General features: G+C 35.1%; 2 protein-coding genes across 6 annotated transcripts; one reads left to right on the forward strand and one right to left on the reverse strand.

Annotated features, from left to right (window-relative positions):
- The first annotated feature begins 109 nt into the window (after window positions 1-109).
- Window positions 110-5,634, forward strand: LOC105137428 (glutamyl-tRNA(Gln) amidotransferase subunit B, chloroplastic/mitochondrial-like). 3 transcript variants are annotated; one of them, XM_011043158.1, is made up of 8 exons: window positions 110-165; window positions 507-1,174; window positions 1,446-1,649; window positions 2,417-2,505; window positions 3,170-3,357; window positions 4,088-4,155; window positions 4,465-4,929; window positions 5,016-5,634. In XM_011043158.1, the coding sequence occupies exons 1-5, from the start codon at window positions 141-143 to the stop codon at window positions 3,198-3,200; spliced, it is 1,017 nt and encodes a 338-aa protein (XP_011041460.1). In that variant the 5' UTR covers window positions 110-140; the 3' UTR covers window positions 3,201-3,357; window positions 4,088-4,155; window positions 4,465-4,929; window positions 5,016-5,634. The 3 variants fall into 3 exon arrangements, with proteins under 3 accessions (XP_011041460.1, XP_011041463.1, XP_011041462.1); XM_011043161.1 differs by lacking the exons at window positions 3,170-3,357; window positions 4,088-4,155; window positions 4,465-4,929; window positions 5,016-5,634 and adding an exon at window positions 2,059-2,148 and having other exon boundaries at window positions 2,417-2,486; XM_011043160.1 differs by lacking the exons at window positions 2,417-2,505; window positions 3,170-3,357; window positions 4,088-4,155; window positions 4,465-4,929; window positions 5,016-5,634 and adding an exon at window positions 2,059-2,175.
- Window positions 5,614-9,275, reverse strand: LOC105137427 (pre-mRNA-processing factor 17-like). Of its 3 annotated transcripts, XR_844585.1 has the most exons (3): window positions 7,445-9,275; window positions 6,632-6,786; window positions 5,614-5,688 (listed from the first exon to the last, which is right to left on the reverse strand). XR_844585.1 is itself a non-coding variant. In XM_011043156.1 (2 exons), the coding sequence occupies exons 1-2, from the start codon at window positions 9,160-9,162 to the stop codon at window positions 6,780-6,782; spliced, it is 1,725 nt and encodes a 574-aa protein (XP_011041458.1). In that variant the 5' UTR covers window positions 9,163-9,275; the 3' UTR covers window positions 6,486-6,779. The 3 variants fall into 3 exon arrangements, 2 of the variants coding, with proteins under 2 accessions (XP_011041458.1, XP_011041459.1); XM_011043156.1 differs by lacking the exon at window positions 5,614-5,688 and having other exon boundaries at window positions 6,486-6,786; XM_011043157.1 differs by lacking the exons at window positions 5,614-5,688; window positions 6,632-6,786 and having other exon boundaries at window positions 7,441-9,275.
- Window positions 9,276-12,558: the final 3,283 nt, after the last annotated feature.

The raw sequence follows: 12,558 nt of genomic DNA on the forward strand, positions 1-12,558 counted from the left end.
TGATCGGTTAGAGTCTGACTATGGTTACTTCTTTAACAAAAAGAAAGCTTTTCTTCAAGTAGGTGGGTTACTTCGGTACTGAAGAAAACAGGTAATGAAAGTAATTAAACGAACGATCATTATTCCTTTCACTTCTAGTAATGCCGTTGCTATACATTCATTCAAGTAATATCTGTTTCGTGTTCAAGTTTTGTCTTTCTCTTTGTGTTCCTTTAACTTATTTTCATTATTTTTTGACAAAATAATTCATGGGTACCTTTCAAAATCACTCCTTTTTCTACTTACGATTTCAATTTCATCAAGGATTTATGGCCTTCGTTTTCAAGGTTTAATCATGAATTTATCTTCTGGGTACTCATCAATTTAGCCCTTCTCTTCAGTTTCAGTTCGAAGTTGGAAGTTTTATGTTTGCTTTTTCTTTTTGTTTGGTTTCTTGCTCTCACATTTTAATGCTCTTCGAATTGTCCATTGTAGCTTTTGCTTATTACCTATTTGATATTTTGCAGGGAGTTTGGAGTTAATAATAAAAAAAACTACGGCTTCCACTCTGTTAAGAAGCATTCAAACCGTCCCATTATTGTTATATCCAAGTGCCTTCTTTAGAAGAAAGAATGGTGCCTTGTACTGGACGATGAAAAGCAGCAGCGTCACACAAACTCAAACAGCCATACAAGAAAAAAAGCAGAACCCGCAAATCAAAGCTTCTACCCTAACTCAGACCAAAACTATTGATAAACTTATAAAAGACTATGAGGCAATCATTGGTATAGAAACCCATGTCCAGCTATCCACTTTAACCAAAGCCTTTTGTGGATGTCCATACAACTATGGAGCTCAACCAAACACAAGTATCTGCCCTGTTTGCATGGGGTTGCCAAGTGCTTTACCAGTTTTGAACTCCAAAGTCATTGAATTTGCTGTGAAATTAGGTCTTGCGCTTAATTGCAAGCTGTCTTTAAACTCAAAGTTTGATAGGAAACAGTATTTTTACCCTGACCTTCCAAAGGTTTACCAAATATCTCAGTTTGATATACCAATCGCAACCAGTGGTTATGTTGATTTGGATCTTCCTGTGGAATTTGGTGGTGGGCATAGGAGGTTTGGCATTACAAGAGTTCATATGGAAGAGGATACTGGGAAGCTGCTTCATTCAGGAAATGGGGGTTATTCTCAGGAAATTATTTATTTCCTTAGTTTTTACTAGTTTTCCTGAATTCTTGTTGTGTCTTCTGGCAGATTTTCTGTTTCATTTTTCTTGAATGTGACATCAGTATCTAGTGCTCCTGGTATTGCTGTCCTCATGATTTTTTCATTGAACCATTATGGATAATGGGGAAAGGGGGTTATTAGTTCATTACCTTATTTCCTCTAAATCTTCAGAATTGGTAGATAATTAAACTTGTGTTGTGACTGGGCACCTGACAAGTGTTTCTCGTCTTTTGCAGGTTGATTTGAATAGAGCAGGGGTGCCTTTGCTTGAAATTGTTTCTGAACCTGATCTGAAAAATGGTATTGAAGCTGCAGAGTATGCAGCTGAAATACAGAGGGTGGTCCGCTACTTGGGAATTAGTAATGGTAATATGAAGGAAGGATCACTTCGCTGTGATGTAACAATTCGACCAATTGGACAGTCAGAGTTCGGGACAAAGGTAATTTGAACTTGTGCTTCAAGCAACTCAAATACATGATTTAGTTAGCTCAGTATGTGGAGCATTTCAGAACTCAGAAAGCAATAAGTGAAATGCTATGAATCATTATAATATTATACTGATAACTTGAATCTACAGAAGTTATACTGAATAGTGAAAGACATGGCATATGCTTGCAAATGGGTGAATACATTTTCAGCCATCTTGGAAATGCAAGAATTTCTTTTGTCATGCTCTTCACTAGCAGATTCATCCTTTCCAAGCTCATTTTCTTTCTTGTGATTATCACTTCATTCTAAAGAATAGATGTACTGTCAAATGCATTATTTGGCAAATTTGAAAGAACTATGTTATATGTGATTTGTGATTTTTAGCTGTTCATATATCTTCTTATATTTCGTGTTGGCAGGTTTAGTTAGGGCGTGCACCTCTTGTAAGAGTCTAGGATAGCCGGGGTTTTACTCACTCATCTAGACTTACAAAGTGTGCTTTTCGAGAGGTGAGGTTTCCACGAATCCAAAAAAAAGGTTGAGATAAAGAATTTAAATTCATTCTCGTCAGTTAATAAGGCAATTGATGTTGAGATATCAAGACAAGTGCTTCTGCACAGTCAAGGGCAATGCAGTTCAATTGTACAAGAAACTCGGCTTTGGGAAGAAGGCATTTAAGTTAAAACTAGTTACTGTCCCTCATTTTAGCGCAATACATAGAAGATGTAGTTCACTCACTCATTAATGGTTACTTATATCCTCTTTTACTCTGTTTAGAAAACAATTACAATGACGAAAAAGGAGCGGCTTTCCAATTATCGATATTTTCCAGAACCAGACCTTCCAGAAGTTATTGTCAAAAAAGAGTACGTTGATAGTATTCAAAATTCTTTACCAGAACTTCCAGAAATGAAGCGCCGGAGGTATGAGAGCATGGGCCTTAGCATGCAGGATGTTCTTTTCCTTGCAAATGACATAAATCCAAGTCCTTGACACGGTCTTTAATGTCTCTTGTATCCTCTAGGATCTGTTTTTCAACTGTTCAGAGACCAAAAAATACATTACCACGTTCATATTATATACTTTCATTGCCAGAAACGTGGTATAAAAGTTTGAGAAGAAATATGTTTTGGATTAGAAAGCCTTCGAATTATATGTTCTGGGGTTCTCAATTTATTGTCTCCATCTCCTCCATAAAAATTTGTTACAATGAATTTTTCCTCAAAACTCTGTTGTGGAAAGCTCATGGTGTTTTCCAGCATCTAGCAATGTTACAAGCCTCAAGAGTGCATCATGCACCAACAGAGTGATGTATGGTTTGCTATGCAAGTTAAGTTTCAGGTTATTGAATTCCAAACCTCCGAAGCTGCACCTTGAGCAATTTTCTTGTCTTACTGTAGAGCAAGCCTGAATGATTCTACTCACTGAGTTCTCAATTCATGTGTTAGTTGAATCACAGGCATTTCTTGTATAAGGTATCACGCTGGAATGATCTGATGTAGGATTTTCTTTCACCAAATGAATTTGTAGGTCGCTGAACAACAATTGCCAAGGGTGCTGATGTGAGGCTGGCTACCAACTGGATAATGGGGGATATTGCTGCCTATATGAAAAATGAGAAAGTCTCTAGAAATGATATTAAACTTAAACCCCATGAGTTGGCTGAGCTTATAGCTTCTATTATAGGTAGGACCATCAGTGGGAAGATTGGGAAAGAGGTAAAAGTTTGTTTCCATTACCAATGCTATTTCTTATTCAACCTTCATAAGGATCCTTTTCCTTTTCTTTTTGTTCCGAAATATACTCGATCATGATATAATACCCCATCTCATCTCCATAATACGATATTTGCAAGAATTAATGTCATTTCAGCCATTATTAGTTGTCTTTGTTGCTTGCTGCGAGATAGTTCTTTTCATTTTTTTTCAGCATCTTTCTCATGTCTTCCTGGTTTAAACATGTTATTTACACTTGGAAAATGGCAACAAATATTAACATTTTCAAACAAAGTGGGATAAAATATAATTTACCTACCTCATTAGCTTGAAGGTTTTGCTTCTTTTTCTTGGCGGATTACGAAAGCCTCATTAGCATGTAAGCAGATTAACTTTTATTTCAGTTTTCCATCTTTTTTTATCCTTTGCTATTGTCCTGTAAAGGCCGGCCCAAGAATTCTACAAGAGAACATACTTTGAAGGCATTTAATAGTTAGAGATAAAGGCTTAAATCTCTGCAGCCTTATGTTATACAGCAGTCACAGACAGGCTTATATCTGCAGCCTTATGTTATACAGGAGTTAACAGGGTTAAAATCTGGAGCCTTTCTATTATTTTCTCTGTGCTGATGAGTAATAAATGAGCAAAATTTTGGTACTTTTGGTTGTTCTCTGGGCATAAGCATAAATAACTATTAATTAATTTTTGAGAATTCCTCTTTTATTATTTGCAGTACTATTCGAGCTCATGGCCAAATGTGGAACTGTTAAGGGACTGATAGAAGAAAAAAATTTGGTTCAGGCAAGTCCCTCACTTTGCCCCTGCAGCATATTTAACTATCGTTCACAGCAATAACTAAGTGTTCAACAACTTTTAGTTTAGAAGTAGATGCACTGAGTTTATGCATAAATAAGCTAAAAAATAAATGTGATTGCCTTTACCATGCCAAACGGCAGAAACAATCAAATTAACTGGAAGCGCAGCTGCATGATTGTGTCATTCCTTTACAAGCCTTCTTGGTCTAGCATGGTGTTGAGAACCAGAGACGTGAAGAAAAGCTGAGTTTGTTGAATCTTCTAATAAAGTTTCAACCTTTACTTTCTTTAACAGGTGACAACAAATAACATATCATTCAGCTGTGTGATTGATTACCTTAGTGCTTCAATTGTCGATTGTCTAATGAGTTGGTCATGGTGTTGGCAAAGCTTAGAAGCTTAGCTTGTAAACGCAATGTGCTCTATGGTTGTGGAAAAGGCTGGAGGAGGTATCCGCCAAGCCAAGCCAAGCCTTATCTGTGGTTCAGTTTCTTAACACATGTAACAGTGTGAGATGAGTGTAATTTCAGTGATTGAACATGGCATAAATGTCTTATGGAAATCAGGAGAGGAACACTATTTTAGTTCAAATAGGTGGGTTTCTCACATGTTTCAATATAACAGACAGTAGATCCTGCTCATATTGAGAATATGGTAGATAAAGTGCTTTCAGAGAATCCAAATCAGTTGGAACAATACCGAGCCAGAAAAACTAAGATGCAAGGGTTTTTTGCTGGCCAGGTATACAAACCATTACAAGGTATAAGACGAACCTTCATGTAATTTATTTTCCCCTGATTATGCTTTAGTAAATTGGGATAATTCTGAACGCTGATTCATTTGCAGGTGATGAAATTATCAGAAGGTAAGGCCAATCCAGGACTTCTGAACAAGATCCTTCAACAGAAACTGAATGCCACAAGTTGTAAGACTCTGCAGGTGGTGGTATCTTCATGAGGATCCTGTTTCATACAGCAGACACTAATTATATTCCATCATGATTCTTGTCTTCCTTGGGTTTAGGCAGAGAATGCGCTAAGAATGGTGGCTTTGTCCACAAGTGGGAAGCCACTACTGTTACAATGATTTGATTTTATTGTCAATGGGAATTCAAAAAAGTTCTGCTCATGAACCGTAGTCTACACCGGGTGTTCGTTTGAGCTTGGAGGGGTGGCCGAATCAGCTTTACATTATTGACTGGCACTGATTGAGGTGCCTTTTCATTTTTATAATTACTATATTTTCCCAGCTTTAGCATACAGAAGAATACTGAATGGGAATACCACTGATATGACTTGTATATTCCCAAGTTATTGTTTTAACTTGTAAAATCCAGATGTTATAGTTCATTTCTAGTTCTTGCCTGGAATGTGAGCAAGGCTGCTAATACGAGTCCGATGTCCTCTGCAGCAATCAGAAATTGAATCTGTATATCTATACATAACTCTGCACGTCGAGTTCCAGATGGTCTGATTTTTATGTTTTCATGCTTGTCGACATCTAATGCTAGAAAGATAACCTGCAGGCAGCAGCATCAAAATTTTCCATACTAAACGATATGCATGAACAAAGAACACGACAAATTTATGGATGTGATAAAATAAATTTCAATCGATTACAGGATCATCTATCATAGAAACAACAATATTTCCATGAAACATAAATGGCCGTAAAAATTGATGGAAGATGCTCGTTGCTATGCAAGCTATACAGACTGAAAATTGATCTATTGAATACGACCTTAAAGCATTGCGTGGTTCTAAACTCAATAACAGCCCAGGGATGACAGTAACTTTGGGTTATGCACTACTATCAAACCTTGTGGAAGTTTAGAGCTGCAGCAAATCTCAAAATATTGAAATCGTGATATGTCAGCAGATTGCCCCTCGAAGTTTGCATGTCAAGTATCAATTATAAGATAAAACGATTTCCTATCATCGCAATTAGGAGTTCAATAAAGATTATATCAAAAGAAAAAATTGAGAAACTTGTTTAACGCCCCAGAGAATTTACAATATGTAATGTATATAACCCAATGCAATTAGAATGTTATAATCAATTGTACCATATTGACTAAAGAAAATAAACTTGTTATTTCCAAGGATTAAGTCAGAATTCTGCAAGTTAGCTCCAAAATTAGGCCTGTCCTAATCAGAGGTTGAACCTCATGTTGGCCAAGACCAGGTAGAATACCTGGTCTTGAGAACGAAGGTGGGATGCAGTCACTAAACAGTGAACTAGTGCACTAATCATAGCAAGTCCGTGCTTGATATGCATGATGCCTCATTGAAACTAAGATAGGATCACGCCAGTATATATCAACTGTTGAAAATTTAGGTGAGAACTGCCAAAAAAACTCAGGACCTTTTAAGAAAGTTACATATTTAGTTTACATCAGTAAAAAAATGACTAACTTGCAAACGTTGGGATGAGTTTCTCAATGGTCCTCAATCAATTCTCACCAATTGCTGCACATAAATTTCTGGATAGAAGAAACTAGTTTGGTTCTTCCACTCATCTATTCCTCAGGATATCTTTATTATATCTCTGGCAGGGTGTATGAAGTGGGTTGCTCAACTGATATATGTGCCAAGTCAGATCTGAAAGCAACTAGTCCCTGCAGCCAGAAGCATGAGATGAACGTTAGCTTCCAAATGTAATGACCAATCCATCATGTAATCAAATTTATATGTGGAGTGGCAGTGCTTGGCAAGCGTGTATGCAGCAGTGATTGTAACCTTTCTAAGCACTACTAAAATGATTAAAAATGCCTGTAACAGATCTAATAGAAATCAAGCTGTGATACTTCGAATTCATGCCCATTTTAATGTGACTGCACATCATCATAATTGAAAAATGGCTAAAGCAACCACCAAACATGGAGCATCTTCACAGCATTAAACTAGTTTGGTTTTCAGAAGGACAAAGCTGTAGCAAATAATATAAATGGTAGAAGGAGAACATCCAGGCATTCTTTGTATGTGACATAATGATCCTTCCTCCAATAAACCTCAATTTGAAAAATGTCAAAGTAAGCCTGAGCACAAAAAGGATGGTTTAAATGATGCAATGCAGAACCAAAATCTAGAATACGAATATCCAATGAGCCGTTGAAGGAAAGAGGTGCTTGATTTTGGAGCACATGATAATGTTGAATTCACAGCACAGATTGAGCATGCATGACACATCAAGGCATATTGCCTGAAAAAACATGCGTAGATTCATTAAACATGAAAATTATTAAGTACTAAGCTTGTGTGAGACATATTACTTACCAGTATTTGATCAATCCATCCCAGCCACAAGTGGCCACTTTACTTTGCTCCAGCGGATGCCACTCAGCCCCAATGCAGACTCCCTCGTGACATTTGAGGGTCCTGAAAACTTTACAACTCTTCCAGTCCCAAAACCAGCATTTACCCTCACCATCTCCTGACATTACAAATCTTCCATCCGGTGAGAAATTGACTTGACAAGCATAACCAGCCACAATGTGACCAGCGAACCTCTTCTTCTTATTCAACTGGAATCTTTCCCTGGTACTATAAATAAGGATCTGGTTATCCAAACTCTGCGCAGCAAGCCAATTCATATTGGGATGAAGAGAGATCGATGGCATAGAATGCATGTGAGGCTCACTAATATACTTAATAACAACAGGGATCCCAAATTCCCATACACGGAGTGATTTATCATCACTTGAAGTAACAAATCTCCTGTTATTATCCACAAATGTGATGGTATTCACTGCCCCCAAATGCTGGTCATACTCCTGAGTAATCTGCCCTGTGTTCATATCCCACTGCACAATCTTCTTATCACTCATACCCGCCAACAATATATTCTGCTTATCATCATCAGGATTGAGCTTAACAACATATGGAATCTTCCCAGTCGAAAACGAAGAGATAACCTGGCCCGTCTCTGTGTCCCAGTACTTAATATTCTTATCATAACCAGCAGTTAAAAACTTGGAGCCATCGTTACAAAATGAAATATCCCTGACAGCCTTAGAATGACCCATATAAGTTCTCATACACTTTCCCGAATTAAACACATCCCATATCTTCACCTTCGTATCAATACCCGCAGAAAGTATCAAATGGCCATGTTTAGGGAAAAACCTTATAGCAGAAACTCCTTTAGTATGGCCACTCCATGTATGCACCAATCTCTTGGGTATATAACAATGATCATTACTAGCTTTAGCATCTTTAGGTGGCGCAATCCACGACCTCCCTTGATAATCCCTCTCTTCTTTACCATGAAAAGTAGTCTTATCAGCAACAAGCTCACCTTTTTCACCACCAGCTTTCTCCTCCTTCTTCCTCGCGTGCTCTTCCGCATATTTTTTCTGCTCTTCAGTCAACTCAGTTTGTAACCCCTCCTTCTTACCAGCCCAAGGGCTCTTCCTATTCTTCATCAACCACGCATCCGTAGCCGGATTCTCAACCTCTTCCTTGTCCATTCCATCATCTTCATCCTCAACAGCTTCCGTTTTCTTCTCAATCTTTCGCTTCTTTTGTTCGTGTTGCGGAATATTATAAACAGAAATCCCATTATTTGTTTCTAAAACATCCAAATCACCAATATAATTATTACCTTCAGAAGCAGAGGGGTCAGCCGCGTAGCCATACTTGTGGAAAGTGTTGTACTGCTCGTCGAAGACGAAGGAATCAATGGCGGCGTCCTCGACGAAGCCGAGCTTGTGGTTGCGCATGCCCTGGGCAATGCCGTCCTTGGCGTAGGGATGGGCGGGGCCTAAAACCGGAGCCCACAGCTGGTCGTAGGTAGGGTTGAAAGCGACGACGTGCTGTACGGGGTCGATAGGTTTAGAGAGCATTTGATAGGCTGCTGTTAGGGCTAGCATGGTGTCGTCCACCTTGGGAGCGGCGGATTTGGAAGGGAGGAGACGTGGAGGGGATGCATCCGGAGAGGAATTAGTGTTTTGGTCTAATTCTCCGTCGTTTTGGTAGTTTTGGAGAAGATCCATTGTTAGGATCCAAGACTGGAGGGAGGAGCTTTTACTTTTCTGGAAACGCGAAGGGAAAATTAAAGTAGTGAAAGGAAAGGGAATTGCTGCTGCTGCTGTTGCTGTCCCGTGTTTTTGTGCGGGCTGAGGAATTTGAATTCGCTGTTCAAAACGATGCGTTTATGATTTGTCTTAAACTACATACAGACCCTCCAACTACTACTAGTGTTTCAATTTGGTGCCCTAACCTACGATTAAAGCTATTGATATATCTTGGTTGATTAAATGTAATTAAGCTATTCACCTCCAGCCACTGTAAATTTATATAATTATTAATTTTAAAGTTTGTAAAATTAATTATAATGCACACAAATATATCTGAACATCTATATTAATTTTTAAAAAAAATATTTGAAAAACATTTTTAAAAAAATTTAATAATAAATAAATAAAATTCATACGAGTAGTCTCTCTCTCACATATATATTTATCTAGGGTTTTCGATCGATAATCAAGATTTTAAAGAAAACTTATCTCTAATGTTATTGACTGGATTTTAAAAAATTATAATTATCATTTTATACTAACATAAATTTTTAGATTAAATAAAAAAAATAAACTACTCTCGTATATGATATAATAAATACACAGACAATAAACATAAATTTTTTCTCTCTTCTAAACATGATTTTTATTTTTTAAAATATCATTTTCTTTCTCTCCCATGTTTATCTGAATCTAAATCAAAACCAGTATATAGTGTTCTTCATCGATTTTTCTCTTCTAGCAGTTGGAATTTCTATCTTTTCTTAGAAAGCAAGTAGATATATCTAAAAAAACTGTAAATTGAAGCTTATACAGCACTCTCTCTTTTTAATATCTATCATTTTATTGGTGGAAGGAAATCAATTCCAAGCAAAACATATAAGTACTCAATATTACTCTTTGATGTATTGTAATCTGTTCAGATTCTTCCTTTTTGTAGTTTAATATTATAAATCTTCTCTCTGTTTCCTCTGTTTCCTGTAATCTATATCTTATGTCATTTTTTAGTTTTTCAGAGTAGTAATTGTGTTGATTACTGTGATAGTTTTTATTATTGTGGTTTAAAATAAGTTGTTTTATAAAAAAAATTTTGAATTGAATTGAATTGATTTGATATTTATATATATATTTGGTTAAAATTGTAGCTGAAATTGATATTTAATAAATTTAATGTATTGTGTTCTTTTTAAAATGAGATTATAAAATAACTTAAATTATATATATAGATAGTTTTTAATTTAAATATTGTAGATTTAACAATTGTTATTACATCATAAAATAAATAATACTTTATATAAAATATTTTTTATTGTTCCATTAAACTATCTAAAATTTCATCATGTACGAAATTCATCCGATAAGAATTTTCATGGTTTATTGAGCATGCAAAAACATTAGGTAAAATATCATCAGGAACATAATTGAGATTACGATCAAATTTTACAACTATTACATCATCATACGATATCTTTCTAATTTATATAGTGTCATTAAATAATATTAAACACTAGTTTTTTAAATAAAACACAATTAAAAATAAAAAATGATCCAGCTAGAATAGTGAAAATGTTCCCCACCGTTCTCCACTATTCATTTTTGTAAAGTGAATAGTGAAGAGTTTAAAGTGAACAATGAAAAATGTTTTTAGAAGATAGAGAAGCAGTTTGAAGCTACTATCGGCTGCCCTATGGTTTAAATGTGGAATATATTAGGTCCCACAAAGAGTAAATAACGTTTTCTTAGTTAGCAAACAATTTTTTTTCTATGGTTTGCTTCAAAAACATAAGCAATCACAGAAACAAATACTCTCTTGAAATGTCACAGTTTTTCATTTAGGATTCTTCACTCTTCTATGGCATACCAAAAACTCTAGCCATAAACCAGCTTCATGTGAGTTCAGTTGGACTATGGGTTTATAGTTGGAGATGGTGGATTTGAAGGGATCAAAGGAAAATAACAATCATGGTTAGGTTTGGTATTTAGAGTAAGAAGGTGGATGAAAGAAGATGATTATGGTTTTTTTGTTGGATAATAAATTTTTAATGTTAAGGTTTTTTATTCCATGATAAATTTGTAATGTGATTAGATAAAAAAATAATGATAAACTTGCAAATAGTAAAATATTTTTTGTCAATCTTTTTTAGGTATATTGCTTATAAGTTATTATGCATGCATTAAAATTTATGATGCAAGCTATAATTTTTAAAAATTTACATCTTTTAACACATATCCAAATTAAAAAAGAAGAAAAAGACATATTTAAAGTATAATCAAATCAAAGTAAAAAGATGATACCAGCAAAGTTTCGCGTTCAATGCAGGAAAATGGATGGAAGAAACATAGTTATTAAATTTAAACTGGTCTAATAGGTCAAATCAAGACCCGGTCTACTTGGTGGCTGGACTGGTTTAGGTAAGATAAAGAACGAGATGAGTAAAAACCCAGCAAACTCGATTGACCTGCTAGGTTAACCCGTGACCCCGACGACTAAGCAAAACCCAATTAAGACCTGAGTTTTTTTCAAATGTGTTTATTCTCCTAACCAAAAATCCATTTTTTTTTATATATTTCTTAGTTGGTTAATAATCATTTTTAAAGTTCACCATATAAATACTAGAATAATTTTTTTCATGTGAAATTTAAAGCCTTTTAATATATATATCATAGTTATTAGACCCAACCCAAGGAGTGACCCAGTCAAGGAGTCGGGTCCTGGATTATATGGATTGACCCTAATAACCTGAATCAACCTACAAAAATTTCAAAAAAAATATTTAAAGTTTTAATATTTCATATGAAAAAATTAAGAAATAATTAATGTCAATATAGTCTATACGTGTTATAAATAATAAAGTTTAAAAAATTATTTCAAAAGATTTTTTATCCTACGTTGAAAAAATACTATGTTAATATATTATTCTTTTAAGTTGAAGTATTTAAACTAAATTTTTTTATTATTTCACATTAAAAAAATACTAAAGGGTTTCAAATACCACAATGAAAAATATTTTTTTTCTTATGAACATAGAATATATCTACTAAAAAACTTTAAATCCCACATTTAAAATATAGAATATTCTTTTAGTATTTATATAGTAAACTTTGAAAATGATTAATAACCAACTAAAAAATATATTAAAAAAATCTCTAGATAGGAGAAAAAATACATTTGAAGAAAAAACCCGGGTCTCAATCGGGTTTTGCCAAGTTGCCTAAGTCACGAGTCAATCAGGTTTCATTTAGTTTTTGCTTATCCTGGTATTTTACTTTACCTGGATCGGTCCAACCACCGGGTTGATCCACCGGACCAGTCCGAATTTAACAATTATGTTATATACTCTATGTTCATTAGAAAAAAAATTAAGTTTTTTC

Source organism: Populus euphratica, unplaced genomic scaffold (assembly GCF_000495115.2).
Source record: "Populus euphratica unplaced genomic scaffold, PopEup_1.0 scaffold81.1, whole genome shotgun sequence".
Lineage (NCBI taxonomy): Eukaryota > Viridiplantae > Streptophyta > Magnoliopsida > Malpighiales > Salicaceae > Populus > Populus euphratica.